Genomic DNA, 25670 nt, shown 5'->3' with positions numbered 1-25670 from the left:
GCCTTGCTTCTCATCCTGTCATTCTGCTGTTTGGTATCAGAGCAACTCATTTCCTTTTCACTCCAGCACCGTTTCTCTTGCCTGTCCTGACATCCTGGGCTGCAGCCCAGGGGTCCCTCCCAACGTCCTGGGTCTCCCCATGTGCACAGAATTGAGCACTGCAGTGCCAGCACCAATTCAGAGTCCTTGTGTCGCTGATCTGGGCAATGTCACAGGGGAAGGGCAATGTCGTGCGAATCTCTGTCTCACTGGTTTCAGTCTCCCTAAGGCAAAAGTGCACTCTGTGTGCAGTTGTTGGTAGAAAATAATTGCATTTTCTTTTTTAATTGCTGAAGGGAAGGGGTAATTCGGTCCCTGAATCTCTGTCTCTGCTTGACTTGGCCTATTTACCTGCTTTTCATCCGCCCCAGGTCAGACACGTCGCAGTTCAGTGTTCCAGGCGTTAGGGATGGGCAGCATCCAGGCTGAGAGGGGTGTGAGCAGGATTTGAGAAGAGCTGAGCAGCAGCCAGGCTGAGAGGGATGTGAGCAGGATTTGGGAAGGGAGGACATGATATGGCACAAAGCTGGCCAGTGCCAGTGCCCAGGAAGAAGCCATGGTGGCCCAGAGGAGCATTGGAGCATGGCTGGCTGGGCTGAGCTGGCAGACCCTGAGAAGTCATTTAGTGCTAAGATGGGGAGAATGTGGGGTGATTTATTGTCTCTCTGTAGAGAGGTCTGAGACTTCACCAGGAGGAGGATGTCTGTATTTAAATAAAGCAGCACCATCCTCATACCTTTCTCTTAGTGCAAGGTGTTAGAAATCCCAAATTCCCAGTAAGATGTGTATTGGATCAGATCTCTGTGAGTGCTGGAAACAAACATTAACTTTGAGGTGTTCTGATCCTGTTGATGTTGTCTGACAGTGAGCACAAGGTGACACGTTTTCTGCCATCCCAAAACACTTAATTGACACATCCATCCTGTGCAAGGGTACTGGCAGGCAGGGGAGAGCATGTGTTCTACCACAATTCTTTCTGCCCAAGTTCCTTTTGATGACATTTTTACTCCAAGCTCAGAGCTTTGTGCCTGTCAGAAGGGAACAGCGCAGATGGACATGTTGGGCTCCAGACACGATGCTCCATTGCTGTTGGCTGACTGACATGTCCCGTGGGATTCTGCAGCTTGTTAAATCATCTCACAAAGGAGAAGGGGGAGGGAAAGCCTGGTATGAGGTTGCCAGCTGTAGCCAGCTCAGTGCTGCAGCATCATCTGCTTGGTGGTTTTGATCAGGAATTTGTGGCTTCCCAGGGTTTCCTTATATTTCTCTGGAAGTGCTCAATGAAGGGAAGGCCAATGGAAAAGTCTGGCACCTTTCTAAGGAATTGTGTTTCAGTGGAACCCAGCAGCCTGCACCATCTACGTGTGTCTTGCTAATTTTCCCTGCATCTTATTTATTTTTTAAATATTGTATTTTCTTCCACTTAGTGCATTTTTTCCAGTGCTGTGGGAGGAGAGCTGAGCTGCAAATGGAGAGTGGGGAATGTTTACCTGAGCAGTGCTCTGGTTCCTATTCGCAGTTCCGGGATATTGGTTTATGACATTGATAATGCTGCTCAATTCACAGAATTTCTGCAGGAATGTTTTGGTCCCTTTTGTTCCTAATCTTCAAAACCCCATCTAGTCAGATGCAAAAGAAGAGAATGGGCCACAAAATCAGTGTTCAGTAAACCTCAGTAAGAGGTTTGTCAGCATTTGGCAAATGTTAAATCTCTGTCCTCTTTTAGGGGTCGCTTTTCTGCCTTGAAAGAGCCCAGACCTCATGCCAAACTCTCCCATCTCCATGCTGGGTGCCTGCATTCCCATTTTCCCTGCTCTTCCCCTCTCATCATGCTGCCTTTGGCTCAGGTGTGGACAGTGGGATGCTCCTGCTGCTGCACACATCAGACCCCAGAGCTCCAGGACTCCTCCCAAAGACACTGCTTGGCTTTCTCTGACTCAGTGACTGACCCTTTTTGCACTTCTCCCAGCAAAGCTTGTTTGGCTCTGGCTCTGAGGTCAGAGCCAGTTTTGGAGCCTGTGTTGTGGGGTTGCTCCTGCTCCGTGGCCTGTCATAAGCTGGGAATGCTCCTTAATGGGAGTGGGTTGCAGAGTGCTTATAATGCTTTTAAGAATAAAGAGCAGCATATGCACTCAAGCCAGACCTATATTTTTCCTGTCCTGCAGCTCTTTATTTGCCCCTGCTTGGAGGGATTCTCTGATGGTAGCATATGCTGCCTGCCTGACCCAGCCTTTCTGTCCCACTGACACCCCCCACCATACATTAAGTTTAAATAAATGCATTTTCACTGCCAGGAGCCATCCATAAGGCTAGGGCTGGCCTCTTCCTAATGGGGGATTTTAGCCTGGATGGACACATTTCAATTAGTGATGCCAACCCTGTCTGGCTCCTTTCTAGTGTGGTCTGCAAGCCCAGGAGTTAAATGTTTGGTTGTCATGGGTCTGTGCCAACCCAAAGCAGTCTCCCCTGGAAATGAGGAGTGTGAGATGGTAGGCTGCTTCTGAGGGAAGCAGATGAGCTCACCTTCTGCCTCTCAGTTCCTGAGCTGATCCTTCACAGGCTGCTGTCACATTGCAAACCCATGCAGGTTTCCTGCTCCTGGTCACCTGCTGCATCTGAGGAACAAAAGGCTCTGCTCCTTTCCATGGGAGAAGGGATCATTTGGCCATCAGAGGATTTGCTGCTGCACAGTGCCCTATTGACCTTAGTCTGACTGAACTGTCTGCAGGTGTTGGGCAATGAAGCTGGAGCTGTTGGCAATTGCTGTTGAGAGCTGTTGCTTCACTCAGAATGAGCTGGTGAAGTGGGAGCTTGAGGTCTGGCTCTGTGCAGAGGGCCAGGCGTGGCTCTGACTGCTGCAGTGTGGCAGTCAAAGTGGACTGAACCTGATGATTTTCATTGGGATCCCTGCTCAGTGGCTCTGCTGGAAGTGGGTCTGATTACAGAGCCCAGGCTTGGCAGCCCTTGTTCTGGCTGAGGTCTTGTGCAATGTCAGCTGGGTCACTTCTATGTGTCCTGCCTTTATTATGGTCCCTGCTTTCTGCCTGTGCATTCTGGCATCTTGTACTTGAGCTCATGACCCTTTGACTTCGAGGAAAATCTACCACTTTTCTTATTGCAAATTAAGATCTGGGCCAAGAAGTTGAGGAGTGCAGAAGCTCATGGCTTTGGCTTCCTCTGCAGCCACTCTGATAGCTGAGTCTGACAGCTGTTTCCCTTGGGCTTTCTCAAAACTTGCCAAAAGGGGCTAAGAGTCCCTTGCCCCAGCAATACTCTAATCTTCTCCAGCCTTGCATCAGCCACTTGTTTATAAAAGCTGTTGTAGTATCTGGGGTTGGGGTATGTAAGAAGCACTGTCCCTATTCTGTTCGGAGTCCCACCATGCCAAACCCTGCCTGCTGACGAGGTGGCTGCAGCAGTGCCTTTCTCACACTTGAGAAAAACATAAGCAGCTTCCTAACCCTGAGGCCTTGCCCAAAGCCTTTGGGTTGTTTGTGTTCCCTGTGTAAGCAGGAAATACCAAGTGAGGGCCGTGTTTGGTTGCAGGAATCCAGCGGTTGTGTGGACATGGATAGCTGGGATATGTGAGTGACCTGCTGTGGTGGCCTCTGGGCAATGGACTCGAGGGAATCCAACTCCAACCCTCACTTGTCCTCCTGACACTTTGTCTCTAAGGTTTTAAGTGAAGTACACAAACTTTATCTGGGGCTCAGCTGCTTTAAACTTCCTGGTGCCTTTGGGCCAAGCCAGTAGTGTTTGTTTGCTGGTGTTTGATGGTGTGTTTTGTCTTTGGTGTTGGGTGTGTAAATACAGGGGGTCCAATGGCCTCTATGAGCACCCTGAGCTCTCCTGGTGCTTCCTTAACCCGTGTTAGTGAGACTAGAAGCCAGCCCCAAAGGTTCATCATTGGAGCTGAAAACCCAACGTTGTTCTCTAGGCTTGGCCCTGCTTTAGCTCCTTGCCTAGGGTGGTTTTGGGAGAAAAGTTACTACTGCACTTGGGAAGAAAGAAATGGAAAAGCAGGAGGACAATATGGTCCTGTTTAAACAGGACTTTTCCTGTTTAAACAGTTACTTTGGGGTTTTACTGTGACCTAAAGCATATGCTTTATTCAGCAGTTTTCACAAGCAGGAAGCTTTATTTAAGGCTTACAGCACTTGCTGAATCATGGAGCAAGAGAAAGCTGAGCACAATAAATAGTTTAAATTGAGCAGATTTTGCTGTTTTCAGAGCTTTCCTGATATCCTCAATGTTCAGTCTTAGTTGTCTTAAGCAGATGCCATCAGGAGCATCTTCAGGTGCTGTCCTGGTGCAGCAAAGGGCAGGTGGGACCTGGGTAATCCTTTGAGAACAGAGACCACAGGGTAAAAGCAAAAACTCCTCTTTGATGTGAAGATGTTTTTGGACGATTGGGGAAGAAAAGAAATCAAAAAGCCGCAATGGTCAAATTGTCTCCAGTCCTTTACTGGAGACCTGTATTTACAGCATTCTCCTGCCTGTGCTGGGATTGGGATTTCTGTTTAATCAGAAACAGCCCAAAGTCGCTGGGAGTTCTGGGCTTTGTGCTCTGCTTTTCTCAGTACCAGTTTCCATATCTTAGGAGAATTGTGTCGCCTTTCTGGCAGAGCTGAGGAGGAGGGAAGGGAGTGATGTACTTCACTGCAGTCCCCACATCTAAATAGAAACAGTTCTCCTCTTGGATCCTTCCAGTCTGATCTTATGGGTGATTTGACCTTTCTTTGATAAAAGCTTTCTTTATTTGCAGGAATAAAAAAGCAAAGGGCAGGAGAGGACACAACACATTTTTTTAAAAAATATCTTTAAATTCTGGCAGTTGGTTTCTGCAGCACCCAGCTCTCACTGCTGGGCCAGCTCCCTCCTGGCCTCCAGCTTTTCTCCTCCTCTGAGCTCCCTGAATAAACTTTGCATTTTACTCTGAAGCATTGACCTGAAGATTTCTAAGGAAGTGTTTTATCATGGGGACACCATGCTCCAATGGGGATGGATGCCCCAGGCTCTGGTCCCCAGCCCTGCCCACTGCACCACTGACCCTGGTTTTTCTCATTTCATAACTTCATCTGAAAGAAGCATTTGTGTTAATTGCTGCTGGTTTTTCATGTGTTCACCCTCAAGCAGTTTGAGCTCAGCTTCCAAACACAGGTCAGTTTAATGTGTAAAACCACGGGACGCTGGCATTGCCTGGGTTACAGCCCAAGCAAAGGCAGTACAGGTGCAATGTTAGAACTGCTCTAGACTGCACGCAAGGCTCTCTGGCATGAGTTCTAACCATTAATTGCCACGTTAAATCCAGCAATAAATTATTTGGGCAACCACACTGCAAGAGCCCACTGCCAGGAACAAACCAGAACTGAGTGCTACTCGGTCCCCTTCATACTTCAGGACTGCAGAGCTGGATCAGGCAGGGCACTCCCACACACTCTGAGTGGGGGTTTTTGGTGTCTCACTGACCTTCTGGATGTAGTTTAAGCCATCATCCTGTGAACAATGTTGTTAGTGCTGGAGGTGCACTTCATGTATGTATTGATCTGCATCTGCATGTGTGTATGCTCCTGGAGCACCGGATGGTGTGTGGCGTGCAGGATGCCTCAGGATAAGCCTCTGATCCTTTGTAAATTGAATTTTGTGGCTCACTTGCCTGTCCTCTTGGATAAAGTTTCCCCTTAGCTGCCTCTCCTATAGCAGAGCTCGGGTCCGTCTCAGGACTGCAAAGCCTTTTATAATGCTCTGCAGATCAGGAGTCACTTGGGAGGGACAGGGACAGACTTTCCATTTACCACTGAAACATGCTCCAGAGTGAGCCTGCTGCTTCATTCCCTTCTGGAATTCCTCTCAGTCTGCACGAGATTCGTGTTGGTTTGGTGCCTTTCCTGATTCATGGCACTGAGGTGCTCCTGGCTAGCAGTCCCCCACTGAGTACTGCTGTTTTAGAAAGCCTCTGGGCCATGTGAATCGTGATTTCATGCTGGGGAGGAAATGGATTGCTGAGAGAAGGCTAGCTTCAAACAGAGCCACAGCTGGCTGATTTTATACCATTTCAGCTGGGTATCAGAGGTGCTGTTAAGTTTTACCCCCAGAGGGAACAAGGCAGGAAGATGCACCACGTTAGCACAAGTGGGATTGTCAGGGCTCATAATAAGCCCTGTGTAATTCCTAAAGGGATGGCGTGTAAAACAGGCCAGCACACAAAGATGATGTGATGTACTGGAGAGGGCCATTGTCATGAAAGTTGAACAGTTCCAGTTTGCTTATAAGAATGTACTGGTTTGAGTTTCATGCCTGTTTCTTGGAGAGGGTGGTTGCCCTGGTGAGGGACAGCAGATACCACACTCCTGCCTCTTACTTGTGCTATTCTGTGCTGATGTGAGCTGGACACCCTGCAGGGGCTGGGGAAGAGTAATCCTTGCCAGGGTTAATACTTAAATCTGTGCTGCTTGACTTTTGAGCAAGGGAGGGAAGTTAATGCTCTTAGAAGTGCTGGGAGACCACCTACTCTTTGGTACAGACTGCCAACAGTTGACAGATGGAAGTGATTTTGGGACAGTGAGAAGTCAGTGTGGAATCACAGTGGTGACCAAGAGCAGACTCTGTATCCCACAGTCTTTGACTTATACCCACCCCTTGTGACTCTTGCTGTGGAGAAGGACAATTTCCCAGAGCCATCAGAATTCTTCTGTGGGGTGTGAATTAGCAGTGGGTTGATGGTTTGCTGTCTCTTGTGCTTCAGTCTAATAGACATGTGTTCCTCTGAAGATGCTTTTTGGCAAGCCTGTGTGTGTCTGAAGGATGTGGGAGCTCTGATTAGAAAGCAGGAGGGTGAGCTGAAGCAGGGGAGTGATTCCGTGTGCTGACACACTGACCCCTCTTCTCTGCTCCTTGTGACTGCCCCTGACTACAGCTGTTAGATACTCATCTTGTGAGCTGTGCTGGCCCTGCCCTTGTCCTGTCCCTGTTTGGTGTTTGACTAAGTGTTCCCTGTCTGTTTTTTGTCTTGCAGCATCTGGAGGGGGCCAAACGTGAACTGCGTTGACAGTACTGGATACACCCCACTGCACCATGCTGCTTTGAACGGCCACAAGTGAGTCCTGGTCCCATGCCTGGGGTCGCAGGGGGTGGATGCTTTGTGTTTCTGTGGCCACCGTTGTGTGGCTCATTCACCAGCTGAGGCACTGGTGCAGCACTACTCCATCTTCAGGGGAAGTGGAGAATGTCAGTGCTTTGGCTGATGTGTTATCTTTCATCTCAAAAGGCTGAGGTTTTCAACCACCCTTTTATTTCTAAGCAATTTGTTTAAGCATGTGAAAGGAGCTCCCCTGGTCACAGTCCCTACAGTCTTTCTGGTGTCCAGGGTACTCTGGGCCTGCACCACTTCACAGTTGCTTTGTGTGCATATCACATTTTTAAGAAATTTTAGTGTGGTAGATCTCATGTTGCTCATTGCTGTCTGAGATATTGAGAAATCAAATAGAGTTAAAATCTTTGTTCACCCTCGTTGTGCTGGTGCAATTCACTTTGCAGCAGAGGCTGTTAATGGCAGAGGCTGATGGAGTTAATGCGGATCTTCCCTGAGCTCATGTCAGCCTTTTTTTTTTTCCATTTTCTTTAATAAGAACACTTAAAAATCACATTTCAAGAGGGTCTCTGAAAGACTCCACTTTAACTTCTTGTTCAGTACTTGCTGCAGAATGTGAGCTGTGAAACAAGGACTGAATGTCTCACTGAAGTTCCTGTCTCTTGCAGGGATGTCGTGGAAGTTCTGCTGAGGAACGACGCTCTCACCAATGTGGCAGATTGTAAGGGCTGTTACCCCCTGCACTTGGCAGCCTGGAAGGGAGATGCTGATATAGTGAAGCTCCTCATCCACCAGGGCCCTTCGCACACCAAAGTGAATGAGCAGGTCTGCCTGATTTTCTCTAATGTACCATTGAATCACTTCCCTGGCATGGAGAGAGACTCCTTCAGCTGAACCCTGACCCTTCCCAAACCAATAGCAATTGTGAGGTTGTGAAGTCCTTGCTGGTGGGATAAGAGGGGCACTGCCTAAAGCAATACATTCAGTTCTGAGTTAGTGCTAGGATGAAAAGGTATTTAAGTTTTATAGAGAGACACAGAAATATGAGAATTGCTCAACACTTAGGAAGTGGTCTCCTGCTTCTGGGCTTCTAAAACTAACCCACAGTTTTCCTTTCAGCTGCTGGATAGCTGAGCAGGTTTCTAGTTCTGCAGAGGATCCATTGGCTCCCTCCTTGGGGAATTAATCCAAGCAGCTTTGTTCAGTCTCTTTGGCCGTGCTCTCTTAGCTGCTCTCCTGGCTTGTCTCTGGCACTTGCTCCAGTTCACTAATTTGTAAGTTCTAAGATAATTTTAAAGTGTTAAGTCTTGCCCTCAGATAAATCCCTATCTTAATCTTAAAGAATTATTTTTGCAATCAGGCAAGAAAAAAAAACCAAACTTCTTGGATTTGTTCATTTTGTTAAGCTGACAGTTTTGGTCTGAGGTGCAGAGGGAGTGAGGACTATGAGACAGCTGTGTCTACTACAGAGGGCTGGCTCCTGTGGAACTGCCCCATGGACATCAGAGGTATCCTAAAATTCTTGGGAACTTCTGAAATGCTACTGCTGGAAGGCCCAGATATTCCTGTTGTTGCAGAGTTTTATTTACAGGAACTGGTTTCATGAATGAGGCCAGCTGAGTGCTCCCTGGGTGAGTCTGGCAGACACGGAGTGACAGGCCCAAATCAGGTGGCTAAAGCTGCAGTGGGCTGTGGTTGTCCTGTCCCTAAGGCAGGAACATCTGATGTCCCTGTGAATCAACTCCCAAATCACTCAGCTGTTCTTTCAGGAGGAAAGGAATAAACCAAAATAGGTCTCCCTGCCTTGGTGCTAGCTAAACCTGGATATTTGTTCCAGAGGTAATTCCCAAGTAGGTCAGACACACCTGGCCTGAGTTCAGCTCACAGTCAAGGTGAGCAGCTACAGAGTCCCTGCTGTTGATTTGCTCCATAGTAGTTTTTCAGAAGGCTGGGGAGAAAACTCCTTTCAGAGGCAGCCTCAGGAGTCCCAGTCCTTCTTTATGGGGACCCAAGTGCCACACTGAATTTTCCCAGGACAGGTAACTCAATGCACCAGGCTGCTCCAGGGATAAATGCTGCTAAAACATCATGGAATGAAAAATCTGGTTGTAGTGCAACTCTCTATCATTCCTTATTCCAGGAATAAGGATGAATGTGTGTTCTGATGTCTCTGGCGACAGTTTTCCAGTTTGGGGCTGTGGTTAATCATGTCTCCAGGCACAGCTGCAGGCACTCACTCTGATTACACAGGCTTGAGTGCAGATAACCTTTTTTAATCAGACAAGATCTGAGTGAGAGCCCGTAATGTAAATGTGCTGCTCTGAGTAGGGCAGCTAGAGGGGTGATCTTTGCAGAAGATCCAGAGCTTAGTATGATCCTTGCAGGTAATGTTTCATTAATGTCTGTTTAGTAGGAACCCTGTTAAATGAGAGAAGTCAGCTGAGGAGCCTGTGCTTGGAGCCTGGTCCACGTTACAGCAATCCCAGCTGGAATGGCTTTTGCTGGCCATGGCTCTGACTGGAACAACATGCTATGTCCTGGCGTTCCACCCCTTGGAGTCACCCATTGCTTTGTTGCTGTATCTCACCCATTTCATTATCACATTTTTTTCTTTTTCCTCTTCCTTTTTGTAGAATGCTCTTGAGATCAAAGAACTCAAAAAGTACGGCCCCTTTGACCCATATATCAATGCCAAGGTGTGTACTTTGCTGTCAGCATTTCACTGCATCATCACTCCAAGCTGCACTCGCGTGCTTCCAGGTGCAATAATACCTGTTCACTTCGCAGCTGCTTGGGCAAAAGGAAAATGGGACCATTGATTTACTGTGGGTTTCTCTCTTCAAAGCAGTTATAGAAACATAATTAAAGGGAAGCTTTTCCTTACTTTCCTGGGGGCTCCTTCCTTGCTTAGCCTTGTAGGACTCGCAGTGATGGTCAGTTTGCTTGATTGGGCTGGATGACTTCCCAAAGGTAATGTTACTTCAATTAAATGTTGTAGGTTTTGTTTCATGTGCTGATGTTGCTGATAAATGCAAAGAGAAGGATTTTTTTTTTCCCCTGCTTAACCATGGTTGCATTTTCTCTGTGGGCTGTTTGGAGTGAATTTTGATGCCTTTTCTCCTACCAAATGCATAATGCTCTGTGTGTTGTTTGAGTGGACAGTTAATTCCTGTGGTGGTGGTGGGGAGAAGGGAGGGCAGTGATGTTCCTGCCTTCCTTCCCAAGTCCTCCATGCCCTGCTTATTACATCAGTCTCTCTTTTAATGTTCAGTCTGTGGTGTTGTTTGACCCTTCAGCTGTGGTCTCCTGTTCCTGTTTTCTGGCCTGTTTTGCTCCTCTCTTTTTTCAGTTGTTTCAAGCTACAAAAGACACAACATCAGCTTGTGCAATGTGCTGAGACTGAGCTGTTGAAGAAGCAGATCAAATGGTGGTTTCTCAGACACCGTTTTTCAGTTTTATTTCTAGTGAATCTGCAAGCCAGGTGTGGCAGATAATCTGTTGCTCTGTCCTGAGACACCTCTGCCATGAGCCACTGTGCCACAGCTGCTTCCAGCCAGTTATTTTGGATCCAGCCATCCATGGCATATTTCTGTCTTTCAGAGTTTCCCTCTGCTCGGTCTGCAGGACCTTAGAAACACACAGCCAGAGCTCCTGTGCTTGTGGGGAGTTAGGCCTGGCTTTGCAGAGCCCTGTTTCAGGGTCCAATGCCCACCCTCTGAGCACAAATGCTCAGAGCGAAGCTCATCCAAATCAGGAATTTTTCTATAAATCCAGGTGGGAATTTTATGCCTTTATGTCTTCAGTGAAAACATCATAGTTGAGCAGTTCAGTTGCCTGACAGGAGCTTCCTAAAATATTGTAACCAAATAAAATCTTACACACTCCAGTACTGGGATGTTGAATGAAGAAGGAATGTAAAGAGGGACTATCCAGGGAGTTCCCTTTTTTGTGAATTTTTCTTTACAGAGTCTGCTAATTTGGGTTTTATACTGTGGAGAAGTCCATTATTTAAAGCCTCAGTTCAGTGTTCACAATGGCTGAGGTGCTCTCTAGAGCAAGACAAGATTTTGGGAATCTTTGCTTTGGTTTTAAAAAAGAGATGATTTTCACACAGTTGTTGAGTTCATCACAAGTTCTGAGCAGTTTTGCACCAGTTCCTGGCCAGGTGTGATAAAGAGCCTGTGGAGTTGTACATGTCACAGACTCTGGTGTTTTCTCAGGAGCAGCCAAACAGCAGGTTGTCAATAGAGCAGGACTCTGCTGGACACTCAGACACTGACAAAAATCCTACCAAGGAGTCTTAGAAGTAGGGAGGGTGGGACTGAGGGGCCGTGTAGCCACTTTCCCCAACCCTGGGGCACAATCATTTTCTTACACCATTCCTGACCAGGGTTTGCCCACCAACTTCTCAAAAACCTCAGAGAGAGGCAGCTTTGTGGCCTTTCTTTGGCAGTTCATTCAACCTTTCAGATCTTTGCAGGTCAGAAAACTTTACCTTATTTAAACCAAGTCTCCGTCTGCTCACTCGGAGCCATCTCATGGTGTGTTGGGAGCAGGGGGTGCAGAAAGGACACAGCTCTTGAAGGGGCTGTGGATTCTCCACTTGAGCATGCGATGAGGAGCAGCAGGGCTGTGTGTGGTGATTGGTATCACAGTACCAGGACTTGAAACCTGTGCTGGAGCCCGTAAGAAAGCAGAGCCATCCCTGCTCGTGTCCTGTTTGTGCTCTGCAGATGAGCATTGCTCCCAACTCCTCTCTTCCAGCTGAGAGCTGGGGGAATGCAAGGATTTCTGCAGGAATGCAGCCCCTTGGCCCTCCTGAGTGCTCTATTTTTCTAACTAATTCTGAAATTTGAAGCCGTGTGCCTTCTGGCTGTTGGAATGGAATTTTGCTTTTCCATCTCTGATACATCTGTAGGTCTGAGCACTCCTGCTCGCTACTCTGGTTTGTGCCTGGAGAGATGATGCTGGAAGGGAGCAAACTCCCTTGCCTGGAAGAACTGTAGTATTCTTGGCTGCTCAAAACTCCCAAGATGGAGGCAATAAAGACTCAGGCAGTAGTGGGAGTTTCCACTGCACAGTCTGGAATTGGGAGAGACTTGCTGTGATGATTCAGGGGAATTTTACTGGCTGGTGATCTCTGCTGCAGTAGGAAAGTCTGGGGATTTTGCCTCGGGTATTGGAGCCCCAGTCTGCTTAAGGAAAATTGGATTGAATTGCAGAGAAGATGAGGGAAGTCTCTAACAATTGCATTTTTAAATTATGTTATGTTGCCATTTCTGAGCTCTTAGGCAGGTGCTGGGAGCTGCTGCATGCTTTAAAGCCCCCTGAGTGATACATACACTGTGCTGGGGAGAGGGGAGAGGGGGACAGTCCTAGCCAAGGAAATCCCCAGTAGCCAGGACTGGCATTGGCCTGCTGTGTGCCCCCACAGCTCTGGGGCAGGGACCTGCTGCTCAGAGGGGCTGGGGTCATCCAGTCTTTCCACAGAGCTTGGCAGTGAGGATCCCTCGTGCCACAGGGCGGGATGAGAGCCTGGGCCCAGCTGCCGTGGGCTCCCTGATCCCTGCTTTCCCGACCCTGTCAAACGGAAATAATGGGATTTGCCAATCCTGTAAATGCCCGAGAGCAGCAGTGTGAGCTGACAGGCAGGTGAAAGCTCTGATGTTCTCTACTCTGTCCCCTCTCACTCCATTTGTATATTTCTTGTGCAGATTTCTGTACCCTGCAGTACCCTTTGTCCACGTGTATGTGCCTCCCCCCATGACAGAGCCTGGATCTTCTGTGCTGGCAATGATGCTTTGCCCCCTCCCCCTGCATGTGCCTGATTCTGCCTCCTTCCCTCACTGCCGTACCAAGCTGCAGCTGCCCGAGCCTCTCCCAGCTCCCGCTCCCCTCCTGCTTTGCCTGTGGCTGAGAGGTGATGCAAAAGTCAGATGCAAACAGCTGGGGGATTGACAGGGACTCCTGAGAGCCTGAGAGGTTGAACACCTCAACAGGATCCGAGTTCTCGTGCAGCCTCACGGGTTTGTGACATGGTGCAAAATACTGAGCAGTGTCCCAAGGCATAAGTGTGCTCTCACAGCAGGTGGGCAGGGATCAAATTCCGTTCTGCAGTGGTGCTGCTGCCTCCAGCAGGACAAGAAAATTCTGTGTATTTTATTGGAAATGTTGTTAAAATGACAAATTCAACCACACTTCTTTCAGTTGAAGTGTGTAACTGTTTGTATTAAACTTTTTTGGGGGATTATATTGTTGGATAGTTGTTTCTAAAGTGCTTAAACCAAAATACCTCTGTGGATGGCACACAATAGTAAAACTAGAAACTTGAGGTAAACTTATTTTGATAAAAGGCCCTGTTAGATATAGCCACGTTCTTGTTTTGCACCTACACATGCGGGGTGTTGGACTGCTCATTTTTGGGCTTTGCATTGCTGGTTCTTAGCCTGGCTGCTGCTGCATGCTCTGGTTTGGGTCTGGCTTCCAGCTGGGGGTGCTCCATTGTGGCTGAGACCTGAGCTGTGGCTCGTTCCTGCAGTGGTGGAATTGCACAGCTCTCTGGTTCACAAACTGCGTGGGACTGGGTGCATCCTTTCTCTAAACAGCCAGAATTGCAGAGGTGGAATGACTGTTATAAGTAGGATTTGAAACAATTGAAGTTGAAATATAAAATGATGATGATGAAGCTCAGGCAAATACAATTCACACAACAGGTTGCCTGCCTTATATTCAGCCTTTTGTTCTTGTGGCACCCTGAAGTGTGGATGCTGCCAGGATACGAGACTGGCTTCCCTGGGTGCCTGCAGCATTAATGAGAATCTGGATACAGCTCAACATCCCTTAAACTTCAGCTTGGCCCCTGGATTCTGACCGTAGTACTTGGAAAGCAGGCTGGTCCACCTGCAGTCCATCTCCCACAGCTGAAGTGCTTTGTTCTGGACATCCCTGAAGCTGTGGCTGGGCTGGCCAATCAATGAGCTTGTGAGGGGGATGCTAAACACCCATCACTCAGGAGATGATGAAACATTGCTCAGGCTGGTTCAGACTGGGCTCTCTGCTTCCCCACTGCTTTTTTTTGTCTTGTTTTTGCATTTGAACTTTAATATTGGAGCAAGGCGCGGGGTGGCCACTTTCTTGGCCCTGACGTGCTGCTGCTTGTGCCCCGCAGAACAACGACAACGAGACAGCGCTGCACTGCGCGGCCCAGCATGGCCACACCGAGGTGGTGAAGGTGCTGCTGGAGGAGCTCACTGACCCCACCATGAGAAACAACAAATTTGAGACCCCCCTGGACCTGGCTGCGCTCTATGGGAGGCTGGAAGTGGTCAAGATGCTCTTGAACGCCCACCCTAACCTGCTGAGCTGCAACACTAAGAAACACACCCCGCTGCACCTGGCAGCCAGGAACGGTCACAAAGCAGTGGTCCACGTCCTCCTAGATGCTGGCATGGACAGCAACTACCAGGTATCTGGTGTGTCTGAGTGGGGCTGGGCCGGTGGCTGGGGATTAGAGAGTTCCACCAACCCTCCTCACGGAGGGAGCGCTCGCAGAAGTTGAGGAGAGCTTTGTGTTCTGCTGGGCTGTCTGTGCAGCTCTGGGCTGCTCAGGGAGGCTGCCCGGAGGGACTCGGGTGCTGTGCATGCCTCACGCCTGCGCAGGGGCTGGGCAGAGCCCCGGACATGGAGCGAGGGAGAGAAACACCCTGTGGCCGAAGCTGTTCTGCCCTGCAGTGCTGTGAGCTCTTGACAGGCAAACAAGTCTCTTCCTATCAAGCCACTTGTGAATGTGATGTTTTCACAGCAATGGCTTGTATGTGGGTCGTTTTTCCTTGTCAGGAAACCTCTTGCCAAGCTGTGGAAGGCCCTTTGTTGGTCTCTCTGATGGAACCATCCCCATTTTTCCATCCCACATCCTCAGCACTGTAATAACATTGACAGTCTGTCCTCAGCTGTAGGCAGTGCTGCCCACACCTCGTGTACAACACCGTGTATTTATTGCTTCTGTAACCCTCTAAGCCATGCCTCCCTCACCATTCCCTGCTGTCTGGCTTCATGCTATGTTTCCATTTAATTTGCAGACTGAGAAAGGCAGTGCTTTGCACGAAGCTGCTTTGTTTGGCAAGACAGATGTGGTACAAATATTGCTGGCTGCAGGTGAGAGAATGTTCCCCCTTTGAAGCACTAATGTGGTGATCCCTTCACCCAGAACTTGAGGAAATCCCTTTCTAGTGAAGCAGGTTTCTCCATCCAGCTGTCGGAGCTTCTTGGAGCAGGATATAGGAGAGGTTGGCTCTTGGAGTTTGGCTTTAGATTTGTCTCTAGAGTGCCTTTTAGCTTCCCCCAGTGATGATCACAGATGTGACTTGATGAAATACATGAACCTGCACACAGACAATATTCTTGCTTTTGCCCTCTATACCCCTGTGGCCACAGGTATTGATGTGAACATAAAGGATAACAGAGGCCTGACTGCTCTGGACATTGTGAGGGAGCTTCCTTCCCAGAAAAGCCAGCACATAGCAGCTCTCATTGAAGGTGGGTAATGCAGCTCTGCCTCTGGGGAGGAGGGGAAAGCTTGGGGTGTTGATTGTGCCAGGGCAGGTACAGGATGTGCTTTCCTAGACCTGGAAAGTGCTGAAAGCAAAGCAGCTTCAGGCTGTGTTGGAAGAACCTGTGCTGAAACACTGGGGTGAGCTTCTCCAGACCAAATATTTGGAGGAGGACTTGGGGGATTTAGGAGGATTAGCCCTTTGCTGAGAGAGTGTGGTGTGACTTTTACAATTTAAATGGGCTTAATTGAGCTTTGTTTAGCTCACTTTAGAAGTTAATTAAAATTAAGGATAGCCTAAATCTGCTTGCAGAATGCAAAGTAACAGCTTTAGAAATGGTTCTGGTGTAACTCCCCTTTACGTGTCTGTGTACGCAAATTGTTGTCCACCGATCTCACATCCTGCTCCTCGCCTTGTTGTGAGGCTTGGGCATGGAATTTGCAGATGAGATTTACAGAAAAGGCCTTGATTACTTGTATTTTATAAAGCAGCTTGGTCCATTGTGTCTGTCCAAATTTGGGAATGAAATGTGACATCTTGGCTAAATTCATACCTTGTAATTACGCTGTCTGCATTTCCTCTCAGCTGTGGGGAGGATCAGAAGCATTTAGAGATGGGGTGTGTTATTCATGCTGAGCATTTGGGAGCTTTGCAGGTTCAAAGCACTTCTCAGACTTTTAACTAAGTTGTGCCTGTGACGCTGCAATGTTTGAGCTTTATTCTGAAACTGAAGACAAAGATGGGCTTTAAAACTGAAGGCGTTGCAGATAAAGGCTGTTTTCCCAGGGTGGGAGCTGCTGTTGGCTGTTACATCAGCTGAATGTTTCTGGATTTGCCTGTGGCTGGGGGCTGCAGCTGGAATTGGTTTCTCTTGTTATGTGATAGAGTTTGTGTCTACAACATGGATTTGCTCCATGACTCTGTGTCCATGCAGCAGCTTTGCAGATTTCTGATTAAAGACTCTGAAAGTTCAAAAGACCATCCCTACCCTTGTGCCTGTGATTAAAGAGGCCGCCTGCTTCTATTTGGGGATCTTAGCTGCAAGTTTTAATATTTATTTTTTTTTGACACTTAATAAGCTGACAGTTGGCCTTCCACCCACAAGGGAGGAAATGCCATGTGCGGAAGGGGACAGAAAACCAGATTGGATGTGAGCTGACCCTGTCCCCCAACCCCCTTGCAGATTACACCATTGGGAAGAAAAGTGCCAAAGCTGTGGAGAAATCTACTCCAGCCCCGCTCGCTCCAGCCACCGATCCCTCAGGCCAGATGTCTCAGGGTAGGTATCACCAGCATTCCTCTCCCTGCCAGCACCGAGGTCAGGAGATCCAGTGACAATCCTGGCTCTCTCTTCCCCCCACAGGTGATGTGGACAAAGCTGTCACAGAGCTGATCATCGATTTCGATGTGAACCCCGAAGAGGAGAGCCCATACGAAGCTTTGTACAATGCCACGTCCTGCCATTCCCTGGATAGCCTGGCCAGCGGGAGATCATCCGACCGGGAATCTGTGAATAAAGAAACTGAACCAAGTGGCCTCAAAGCAGCCGGAGTCAGGCCTGTATGTAGCTCACCCCTGCTTGCCCTAGAGGCACAGGGGGCTGATCTGCCAGGGTCAGGTTTTGCAGCAGGCTGCCCAAGCTTGAGGAAATCTTTAAATCCTTTCCTAACATTGATGAGAGCAGGCAGGTGCTTCTCCTTCCCTGCCCTGTTCACAGGGATTGCCTAAAAGCAGCTGCTGCTTCATTTCACCTTGTACTGTATCCTTCTGTTTTCTGGCAGTTCACTGATGCAGGTGAATCGTGATCTGTCAGGAGATCGCATTTCGTACAAGGGCTGACTTCTTGTTCTGAAAACAGTTCTGGAAACTTGTGTGGAGAATCTTCTCATGTCTCACTGCTTTACCAAAGCAAAGGCTCTCAGGAAATTATCTGTAATAACCTGTTGGAGACTAGTTGGCAGTGGAAGGTTTCTTTTTGTGTATTACTTGCACAGCTCTAGAGGGTACTCCAGGCTTTACATGGCAGTGCTGAGCTCCTGGAACTGTCCCCAGAGAAGTCTTCCTCACCTTCTGTCATCTGCATCTGCTGCCCCAGTAGCAATCGGCAGGAAGGCTGCTGTGGGGCAGATGGGACACAGGCCCTGCAGTGCTAGGTCAGCTTCAGGCTCTGTGTTCTGGTTGGTTTTCCAAAGCCTGCTCTGTGGAGGCATTTTTGGACACAAGGCAGAGCAGCAGTGAACAATTAAACTGCTGGGGGCACAGTAACCATGGTTCCCCTCTGTGCAAAGAGGTGCAGCCTTTGGCTTGTGCTGAGAGCAAGCAGAATAGAAATGAGACAAAAGCTTTGGATGATGGACATCTTGGCCAAATCTCTCAAGTGTGCAGTACCAGGCAGGGCTGCTGCTGATCAAATCTTGTCATTGTCCTGTGCTGATGGAGTCTGGTGTGAAACGAGCTCAGTTCTGTCACAAGTAAGGAAAGACAAGAGCTGAACTGCAGTGAAAAGAGAGCAGGAAGAGGGACATGCTCCAGTAGCTCTCTGGAGTTTGAGCAGCGCAGCTCTGCTGCTCCCTTTGCCATTAGATGGAGCTGTGGCTGGGCAGGAGGTGGCCCAGGATGTGCTCAGACCAGGCAGCAGCTCCAGCTGCCCAGCTGCAATCCTGGGATATCAGAGGAGAGCAGTGCAGCATAGTTTCCTGATCCCTAGAGCTTTCCACTATAAAAGGTGCCTCTGGCATCAGTTTCACTAAGCTGCAAACCCTTTCTTCTTATCAGCTCATTGCTCACTCCCGTGTGTAATGCTGTGGAGATACTTGTTTGGGTCTGAGTGAGACTGGTGTGAACAGATCAGTGTCCTGAGGAAGAGGAGAACAAGGCAGCGGCCATTGCCCAGCTCTGTGCTGTTAGGGCTGAACTTCTCCTCCACCCAGATTAATTTGAAGAGGTCCTTGCTTCCACAGCAGTGGGGACATAGAGCTGGTAGGGGCAGAAGGGATGAGCTGACAGTGTCTGTCTCACCTGCAGAGAGAACGTCCTCCCCCGCCGGCCAAGCCTCCGCCTGATGAAGAGGAGGAACAGAATGTGGAGAAGAAGACAGGCCAGAGTGCTCCCTGCGAGGTACATGGGGCTGGCTCTGAGGTGTTTCATGGGAGAGTGGTTTAAACATCAGTTTTAATAGTTTGGGAGGAGCTAAGGATGCTGTTACCTCCTGTGCTCATTGGGCTGTGAATGTGAAGTATTCCAGCACTCAGCATTGCTGCTGTCCCTTACCATGGGAACTTCCTTTGTCTGGTTCTTCCAGGGCACCTCAGAGTTGACCTTCAGCCTTACTTTTCTATTCTTGGCTGAGAATTCCCTTAGGAAGAGATTTTTCTGACCCACATTGCAATGTGGACCATTGCCCACTGGCAATGATCCCACCACAGGCATCTTCAGTTGGACTGAAACACAAAGGGGCCATGAGTTCCTGCTTCCTCTGAGCTCTCAGCTGTGGAGGAGCTTCATGGGTTTGTAGGTCCCACTGACATGAGCAGGGATCAGGGGCTTGAATTCAGCCAAGGATCTGTCCCAGCATGTGTTAAAGCTGCCTTCTGCAGGGGTCAGTGCATGTGAGCTGCTTTCTGATGGAGCTCAGGCTCTCTCATTTCATATTGTTGCTGCTGGGGCTGTTGGTTGTCTTATTCACCAGCCTGTGAACCTCAGATGTAAGGACTCTCTGGGAGACGTGGCAGTGAGAAACCACAAATGTGCTTTGGCAACTTCTGCTGACACCTAAGAAAACCTTCAAAGCAAATCCAAATCCTGTGGATTTCTGTGCTCTCCCAAAGGCAGTGGGCTGTGTGTGAAGCTTGTGGAGCGTGTGCCACCTCTGCTGTCAGATCAGGCTGTGGTTCCACAGGTGCTTTCTCTGAATGTGCTGATCTGCTGGAGGCATAAATGGGATCTGTTTTCTGGAGAGTGTGAAATCCACACAAGACATGTGTGAGCATGGCCTGCTGTAGTAGAACTGACTGCAGAGAGGGAGTTAACTCTGAGCTGTGTGTAAGCAGGGAAACTGGGATGTGACACTGTGGACTGATCCCTGCACTGCTGTTCAAATGCAGGGGATGATTACCAGTCCTGTGCCTGGCTCTGGCAGAGGAGAGCTGGGCAGCAGGTCATGGAGTAATTGGGAAGCAGAACTTGTTTATGACAATAAACACGAGGGAGGGAAACGTGCTCTGACCATTCCTGCTGAGCTTTCTTGCCATATTTAATTACCAAACACCTGCTATGTTGTCCTGCCTTTAATGGCTTTGGAAGCACAATCCATTAAAGGGAGTCTTGCTGGCAAATGGCAGAGTGACTCGCTGGGGAGATCTGATTAGTGACCAACTTCAGTGACAAAACTTACAGGCAGCATGTGGCTGACAGGAAATGACCTTTTGGACATACTGATGAGGAGTTTGGGTTGATCCTTTTACTCTGCTTGTTCCTCCTGTCCTGCTCTGCTTTTCCTACTCTTGCCCATCTTTTATCACCTCAGAGCTTGCTCTCCCTGGGCCAGGCAGGTGTGCACATGCTCTGGAAATGCTGTAAACATTCTGCTGCAGCATCCCAATCTGCCACTCTCCAGCCCTACTCTTCCATTGGAGCCAGGACACTTAGTCATTGAGTGTTCTGGGGTTGAGCCAAACTCTGGTTTTCCAAAGTAGTCTTTTTATTCCTTGCCAAGCTGCGGCTATCAGTCAAAACAGATGAGCCTAAACAAGAAACTTCACTTTCATCAAGGAAAAGCATTGGTACAAACAGGCAAAGGAGCTAATTGTTTGGAGGTTCTTGAGTGATGCCTTTCACTATCTGCAGAAACCTTCTGGGTTTGGAGCTGAGTAAGAGTTTGCACTGTCAAATTAAACTTCAGTTCCAGTTGTTTACTGCTTGCCTCTGGAAGGGAAGTTCAGATCAAGGACAAGGCGCCACGTTGGCTCCTGGAGTTTGGTCTGCATCTCTGGGGAGGGAGAAGAGAGGAAGAGATGAGTTACCCTTTAAAAAGTCTTTCAAAGTCCTCTGTGGTGGATTAAGTACACCTTAAAGAGCATCCTCATTATTCACAGCATCTTATTTTTGGGCTTTGCTAGCAATGAACATTTATACATGCAAACAGCATGGCTGAAGAACTAAAAGCTGGATTGGATGAAAGCTTTACTTGGTGGTGTTGCTCCTGGTCACAAAGCCCACAGAGCAAGCAGGGTTCTGCAGCACTGGTCTTTGTTTTGAGTGATTTGAACCTGAAACACTATTTAGAGCTTGGAAGGATGAGAGATGGAGAAAATCAAGTATCACCAGGCCTGTGAAAGTTCATAGAGTAGCAGCTGGGAACTGTGCTGCTGGAGAGCTTCTGCCTTTGGTGCATTTAAATAGGACAGCACAGGAGTCATCATCCACAGGAGTGTCAGGACAGCACCAGAGCCTGGCTGAAGGTCCAGGCTGCTGCTGTGCTAACAGGCTGCTGCTGGGCAGGACTTTTCCAAGATCACTGGCAAGAACCTCTTACCTGCTGTTCTGGTCTGATGGTTTTGTGTCACCATCTGGTCAGATTTTTTCCCTAATTTTCTCATTATGAGCTCCTTCACCTGGAAAGGAGCAGGTCTACTTGGCAGCTCCTGCTCAAAGGAGGTAGAATAAATATTTTCCATATTGGACATGGCCCATTTTCTCCCATTGGGAAAGTCACTTTAAAAGCCAGCTGGGTTCTTGCAGAACAGTACATGGATGTCAGAATCCTGTCTGTGCTGCTGACTCTTGGATCCTCTCCAAGACTCCTTTAAGCTTCCAGGGCTCCCGGCTGGGTTGCAGTGAGGTAGGCACCGGTTTGCCCTTGGAGCAGCTCTGATGCTTTCACTCTGGGGAGAAGCAGGAGGTGGTTTGTCCTCTGCTGACAAGGCAGTGGCATGTCCAGGGGTCTGAGCAGTAGGAGCCTTCCCAGGGGGCATGTTTTGTTCAGACCTGTTGTTCCCTGGCCTGGCAGCAGCTTGTTTGCTTTCTGGCTTGGGTTTGTCACACATGGGGTCATGGAGTGGTTTGGGCTGGAAGGGACCTTAAAGATCATCCAGTCCCAAGCTCTTCTCATGGGCTGGGACACCTACCACTCACCCAGGTTGCTCCAAGCCCCATCCAACCTGGCCTTGAACGCTTCCAGGGCATTCAGAATTTTCTCTCTCTCCATGCCCCTCCCCAGCTCTCTTGGAACCTCATAGGGTGCATTCCTGGGTCACGTTGAGCTCCTGGGACAGGGTTGCATCAACCTGCCAGGATCTGGCCAGGAGATGGTGCTGAAAGGCAGCCGACTGTGCTGTTCTCAGCCGACTGGGCCAGTTTAGCTCCTTCAGCACTGGGATGGCACATGAGGGTATCCAGTGCCTGTCATCCTTGGCATTGATGCAGACCAATATGTGCGAGTCTGCAGCAAGATTTGTCTGGATCTTGCACCAAAACCTCATCCCTGCACATGGCTGGTGGCTTTCCAGAACAGCTGAGAAACTGCCAGGGTTACAAACCAACTCTAAGTAGAGGCTTTGGGGGATTTAAATGAGCACAATCACTGCTGCACATCCTGAAGTTAAACTGAGTTCATACAGTGCTTCCTGAGGACTCTTTAGTTCTGAATATGCCGTACATACTGAGGTCACAAATGCAGATCTGAGATGCCTGAGATGGTGGTGGGGATTTGGGCTTTTGTTCTTTTTGGCCCTGTCCTAATAGGGCCGGCAGCTAAAAAGTGAATGACGATGCAAATTCCAGTAGCAACAGTGAGTCTGAGTTGGGATGAACAGGAATAATGGTCTCAGCTCTTTTCCCCCTCCCAGGCTGTCTGCAGTTGGCCTGTACTGGAAAGCTGTCAGCAGCCTGAAATACTAAAAATTAAAGGGGTTTGGGTGGGGTTTTTTTGAGGGGGTTAAAAACCCCAAAGGGGGGAGTATTACATTTTGGCTCACACTCTGCAGTGAAGGTGCTGCCTCTGCTTAACCTGTGGCATAGAGGCTGTGGGGTTTATGCTGGGACAAAGCATTGCTTTGCAGAGCACCACATTGTGCTGTTCTTCATTAGGCCTCTGCTGCCCGGGGAAAGAACAGGGGAAGTGGAGCTGAGGAAGAGGAACACCCCTACGAGCTGTTGCTTACAGCAGAAACTAAAAAGCCAGTTGCAGTGGACAGGAAAACAAAAGGTGAGTGACCATCCAAAAAGCAAAGCTGTTTGCTTGCATGCACTTCAGGAAAGCATGGGGGGCAGAGGGCAAATGAAACAATGAAAGTCTCTACTGGGTGGGGGCTGGAGGGTGATTGTTGTGTTTCCTGGTAATCTCTCTGTAAAGGAGAGCTCTGAGCGTTCCTGTACAGAGTGTACATGGAGAAAGGGCAGTTCCACTGTGAGACAGTTCAGAGATTGCAAGGATCTGCTCTGTGACCTCAGAAATGCCCAAATCTCATGCCTGGCCAAGCAAATGCAGAGGGTGAGAGGCTGGAGGCTGTACCTCTGCCAGGGAAGATGAGCAACACGAGTGTTCCAATGAGCCGTGTTCTCCATCCAGCTGGTGCTGCAGATTTCTGCTATCCTGCTGTAAAATCAACATCCTGCTCTATGTTAGAGCTAATTTGAGATAGAAACTAACAGAGGAGGAAAATAAAAATGTGTAGAGCAAGAACTAGAACTGTCTGAGACCACTGGGGTACACAGGTTGATATTGAGGCAGCTTCTCCTTCCCTGGAAGGACCTTCGAGCTTTACAAAGCCTCTGGGAACACCTTGTCTCTTGTGTTTGGCTGTTGTTGGCTTTTTGGCTTTCCTTCAACAATAACAACAAAAGATTTGTTTAGAGGGAAAAGATTTCTGCTTTATTCAGAAGTCCTGAGCAGGAATTTGGGTGGATTTAGTTTGAATTCTCACACTGGAACCCCTCTCCCTCTGAGGATGGACAGGGCTAACGAGGACTTGAGGTGATGCCTCATTGACTGCTTTGTCAGACCTGCAGCTTTTTCCCCTTCTTGCAGCATAATGTCTGTCATTGCTCAGGTCCTGCTGCTCTCCTGGCTGCTCCAGGGTGGCACAAGAGATCATTGTGTTCCCACCAGCACTTGCCAAAGCCCCTCACTGTCAGAGGCAAATTTTGTGAGCTTTTCAGGTTGGTGCTTTGCAGTCTGGGCCAGGAACACTCCTTGTGCAGCAGCCACTGAGCCTGGGCTTTCAGGCTTTCATCAGTGGGCAGCTATTGCTGGTTATTCAGGCTCGAGCTATTCCAACCGCTCCACTCCTTCCCCTGGCTGCTGTGTCCAGGCTTGATTGAGAAGAGTGGAGGTTTGTCCTAATTATGTGTCAGCTTAAAATAAAACCTGAGAGTAACACAGCTGCCTATTCTTGATGCAGATCTTTTCTGAACACCTGAAGACAGGAGAGGTTGCAGGAAGATCTTTATGGATCCTTTTATAGATCCAGAGCAGAGTCCCATCTTTTAATGTACAGTTGGAAAGATCAAAAGTGTGACTTCACAGTTTGCACTCCATGGAAAGTGCTGGTAACAAGCTTGGAACCCTTCCCACTGTTACAGTGGGAGAAATACAAGGATACAGTTGAGTTTTTCCTCATCTTTCCTGACTTTCCCATTCTTTAAACGCAGTCAGCACTGAGGCTGATGGTGGTGGGGGAAGATAAATTTAAGGAGTGGCAGAATTAAACAGAAGAGTTGAGGGAGAGACCAGAGCCTTACTTGGGGTGTTGGAGAATTTTCCCACCTCTGGGTCAGAAGGGTCCTGGAGCATCAAAGGCAGCAGCTCAGTCACTCAAAACATGGAACAGGCATGGCTTTGAATTGCTTCTTGGCTCTCAATCTGAAGGTCTGGCCTTCTGCATGAGTTCTGGAGCAGCATTTGGTCAGGAGAAGAGGGCTTGGGTTCTTGTGGCTGTTGAAAGGGGTTTCAAGGCAGCGGAAAGGCTGAATTTCAGGCAAGTGGATTTAATGGTGCCTTTCATCTGTGATAGCTGCCTTTGTTCCTCTGGCTGCCAGTTGTCTTGTGTCCAGCGAGCAGATGAATGTAGCATTATCCACTGGCTTTGGTGGCCTTTGTGTCTGTTAGAGCAGCTCGCTGTCACATGCTTGGAGCACTGGGAGAAGTTGGCCTCATGTTTTGGGCAGAGTATCAGAAGTGGCTTAAGCCAAATGCTCTCTCATCCACTTTGGTGTGCAGTCACATGTGTGAAGTCAGGGCACTCAGGCCCTCTAACAGGGTGTGAAAATAAGGGAAAAACAGAGGAATGTGTGTGGAGTGACCACGAGGAGGCTTTTCAGCTCTTGCTGCCTCCAGAGAGACTTAATGGAGGGTGAAAACACTTGAGTTTTGACCTGTTTGGCTTCTCAGGAGTCACACCCAGGTGTTGTCAGCAGTGATCAGCTGCAGGTAGGACTGATTTGGTGCCTTCTGGTAGTTATTACAAACTGATACTTTTTGAGGTTGTTCTGTGCTGCTTCTATAGGTGGTCCAGCTTGAAGTCCCCACTTTGCCCTTCCTCTTGTTAGAAATTTGCTTTGTGGTTATACTGGTTCAACCAGCACAGTGTGACTGTGCTGCTAACCAGAGAGCTGTAATGAACCAGCAATAAGGTCAGAAAATGCTACAAAGAGATTGAAAGAAGCACTTTTCTGAGAGCCAGAATGTGGCTGCTGAAGCAGCAGGGTGGCCATCACTGTGGGGGTTCTGTGGGGACACTTGGTTATTGCAGGCGAAGGTTTGGGAACAGCTCTTGGTTTGCTGTGAGATGAAGGACAGTACAAACCCACAGCCTACATGTCCTCACGTGGTGTAATCATGGACAGAGGACAGACCTCTGTCCTGTATCCTGGGCCCAAGCCTGTGGTTCTGCTGTCTTCTGTTGTGCAGAGTCACATTAATATTCTCTAAGCAGGGTGTCATTTCCCTTTCTGAAGAGGGGAGTACAAAAGAGCACAAATTCAGGTGTATAAAC

The 25670-nt window shown here is 48.7% G+C and overlaps 1 protein-coding gene across 9 annotated transcripts in view; it reads left to right on the top strand.

Annotated features, from left to right (window-relative positions):
• ANKS1A (ankyrin repeat and sterile alpha motif domain containing 1A) overlaps positions 1-25670 on the top strand; it is a 76651-nt gene that overhangs the window by 10197 nt on the left and 40784 nt on the right. For 2 of the 9 annotated variants that reach the window (XM_033519912.1, XM_015650684.2), the window contains exons 2-11: positions 7055-7135; positions 7798-7954; positions 9763-9825; positions 14298-14594; positions 15208-15283; positions 15563-15664; positions 16862-16957; positions 17042-17238; positions 18703-18795; positions 22765-22882. In XM_033519912.1, the coding sequence (XP_033375803.1) occupies positions 7055-7135; positions 7798-7954; positions 9763-9825; positions 14298-14594; positions 15208-15283; positions 15563-15664; positions 16862-16957; positions 17042-17238; positions 18703-18795; positions 22765-22882 (1280 nt within the window). Of the gene's footprint in view, positions 1-7054; positions 7136-7797; positions 7955-8248; positions 8404-9762; positions 9826-10040; positions 10100-14297; positions 14595-15207; positions 15284-15562; positions 15665-16783; positions 16958-17041; positions 17239-18702; positions 18796-22764; positions 22883-25670 lie in introns of those variants that run through there. The other 7 variants (XM_033519907.1, XM_033519906.1, XM_033519913.1 and 4 more) reach the window with 5 other exon arrangements.

Source organism: Parus major, chromosome 26 (assembly GCF_001522545.3).
Source record: "Parus major isolate Abel chromosome 26, Parus_major1.1, whole genome shotgun sequence".
Classification (NCBI taxonomy): domain Eukaryota; kingdom Metazoa; phylum Chordata; class Aves; order Passeriformes; family Paridae; genus Parus; species Parus major.
The sequence above is the reverse complement of the archived record's forward strand: the minus strand, read 5'-3'. Positions and strand labels throughout refer to the sequence as shown.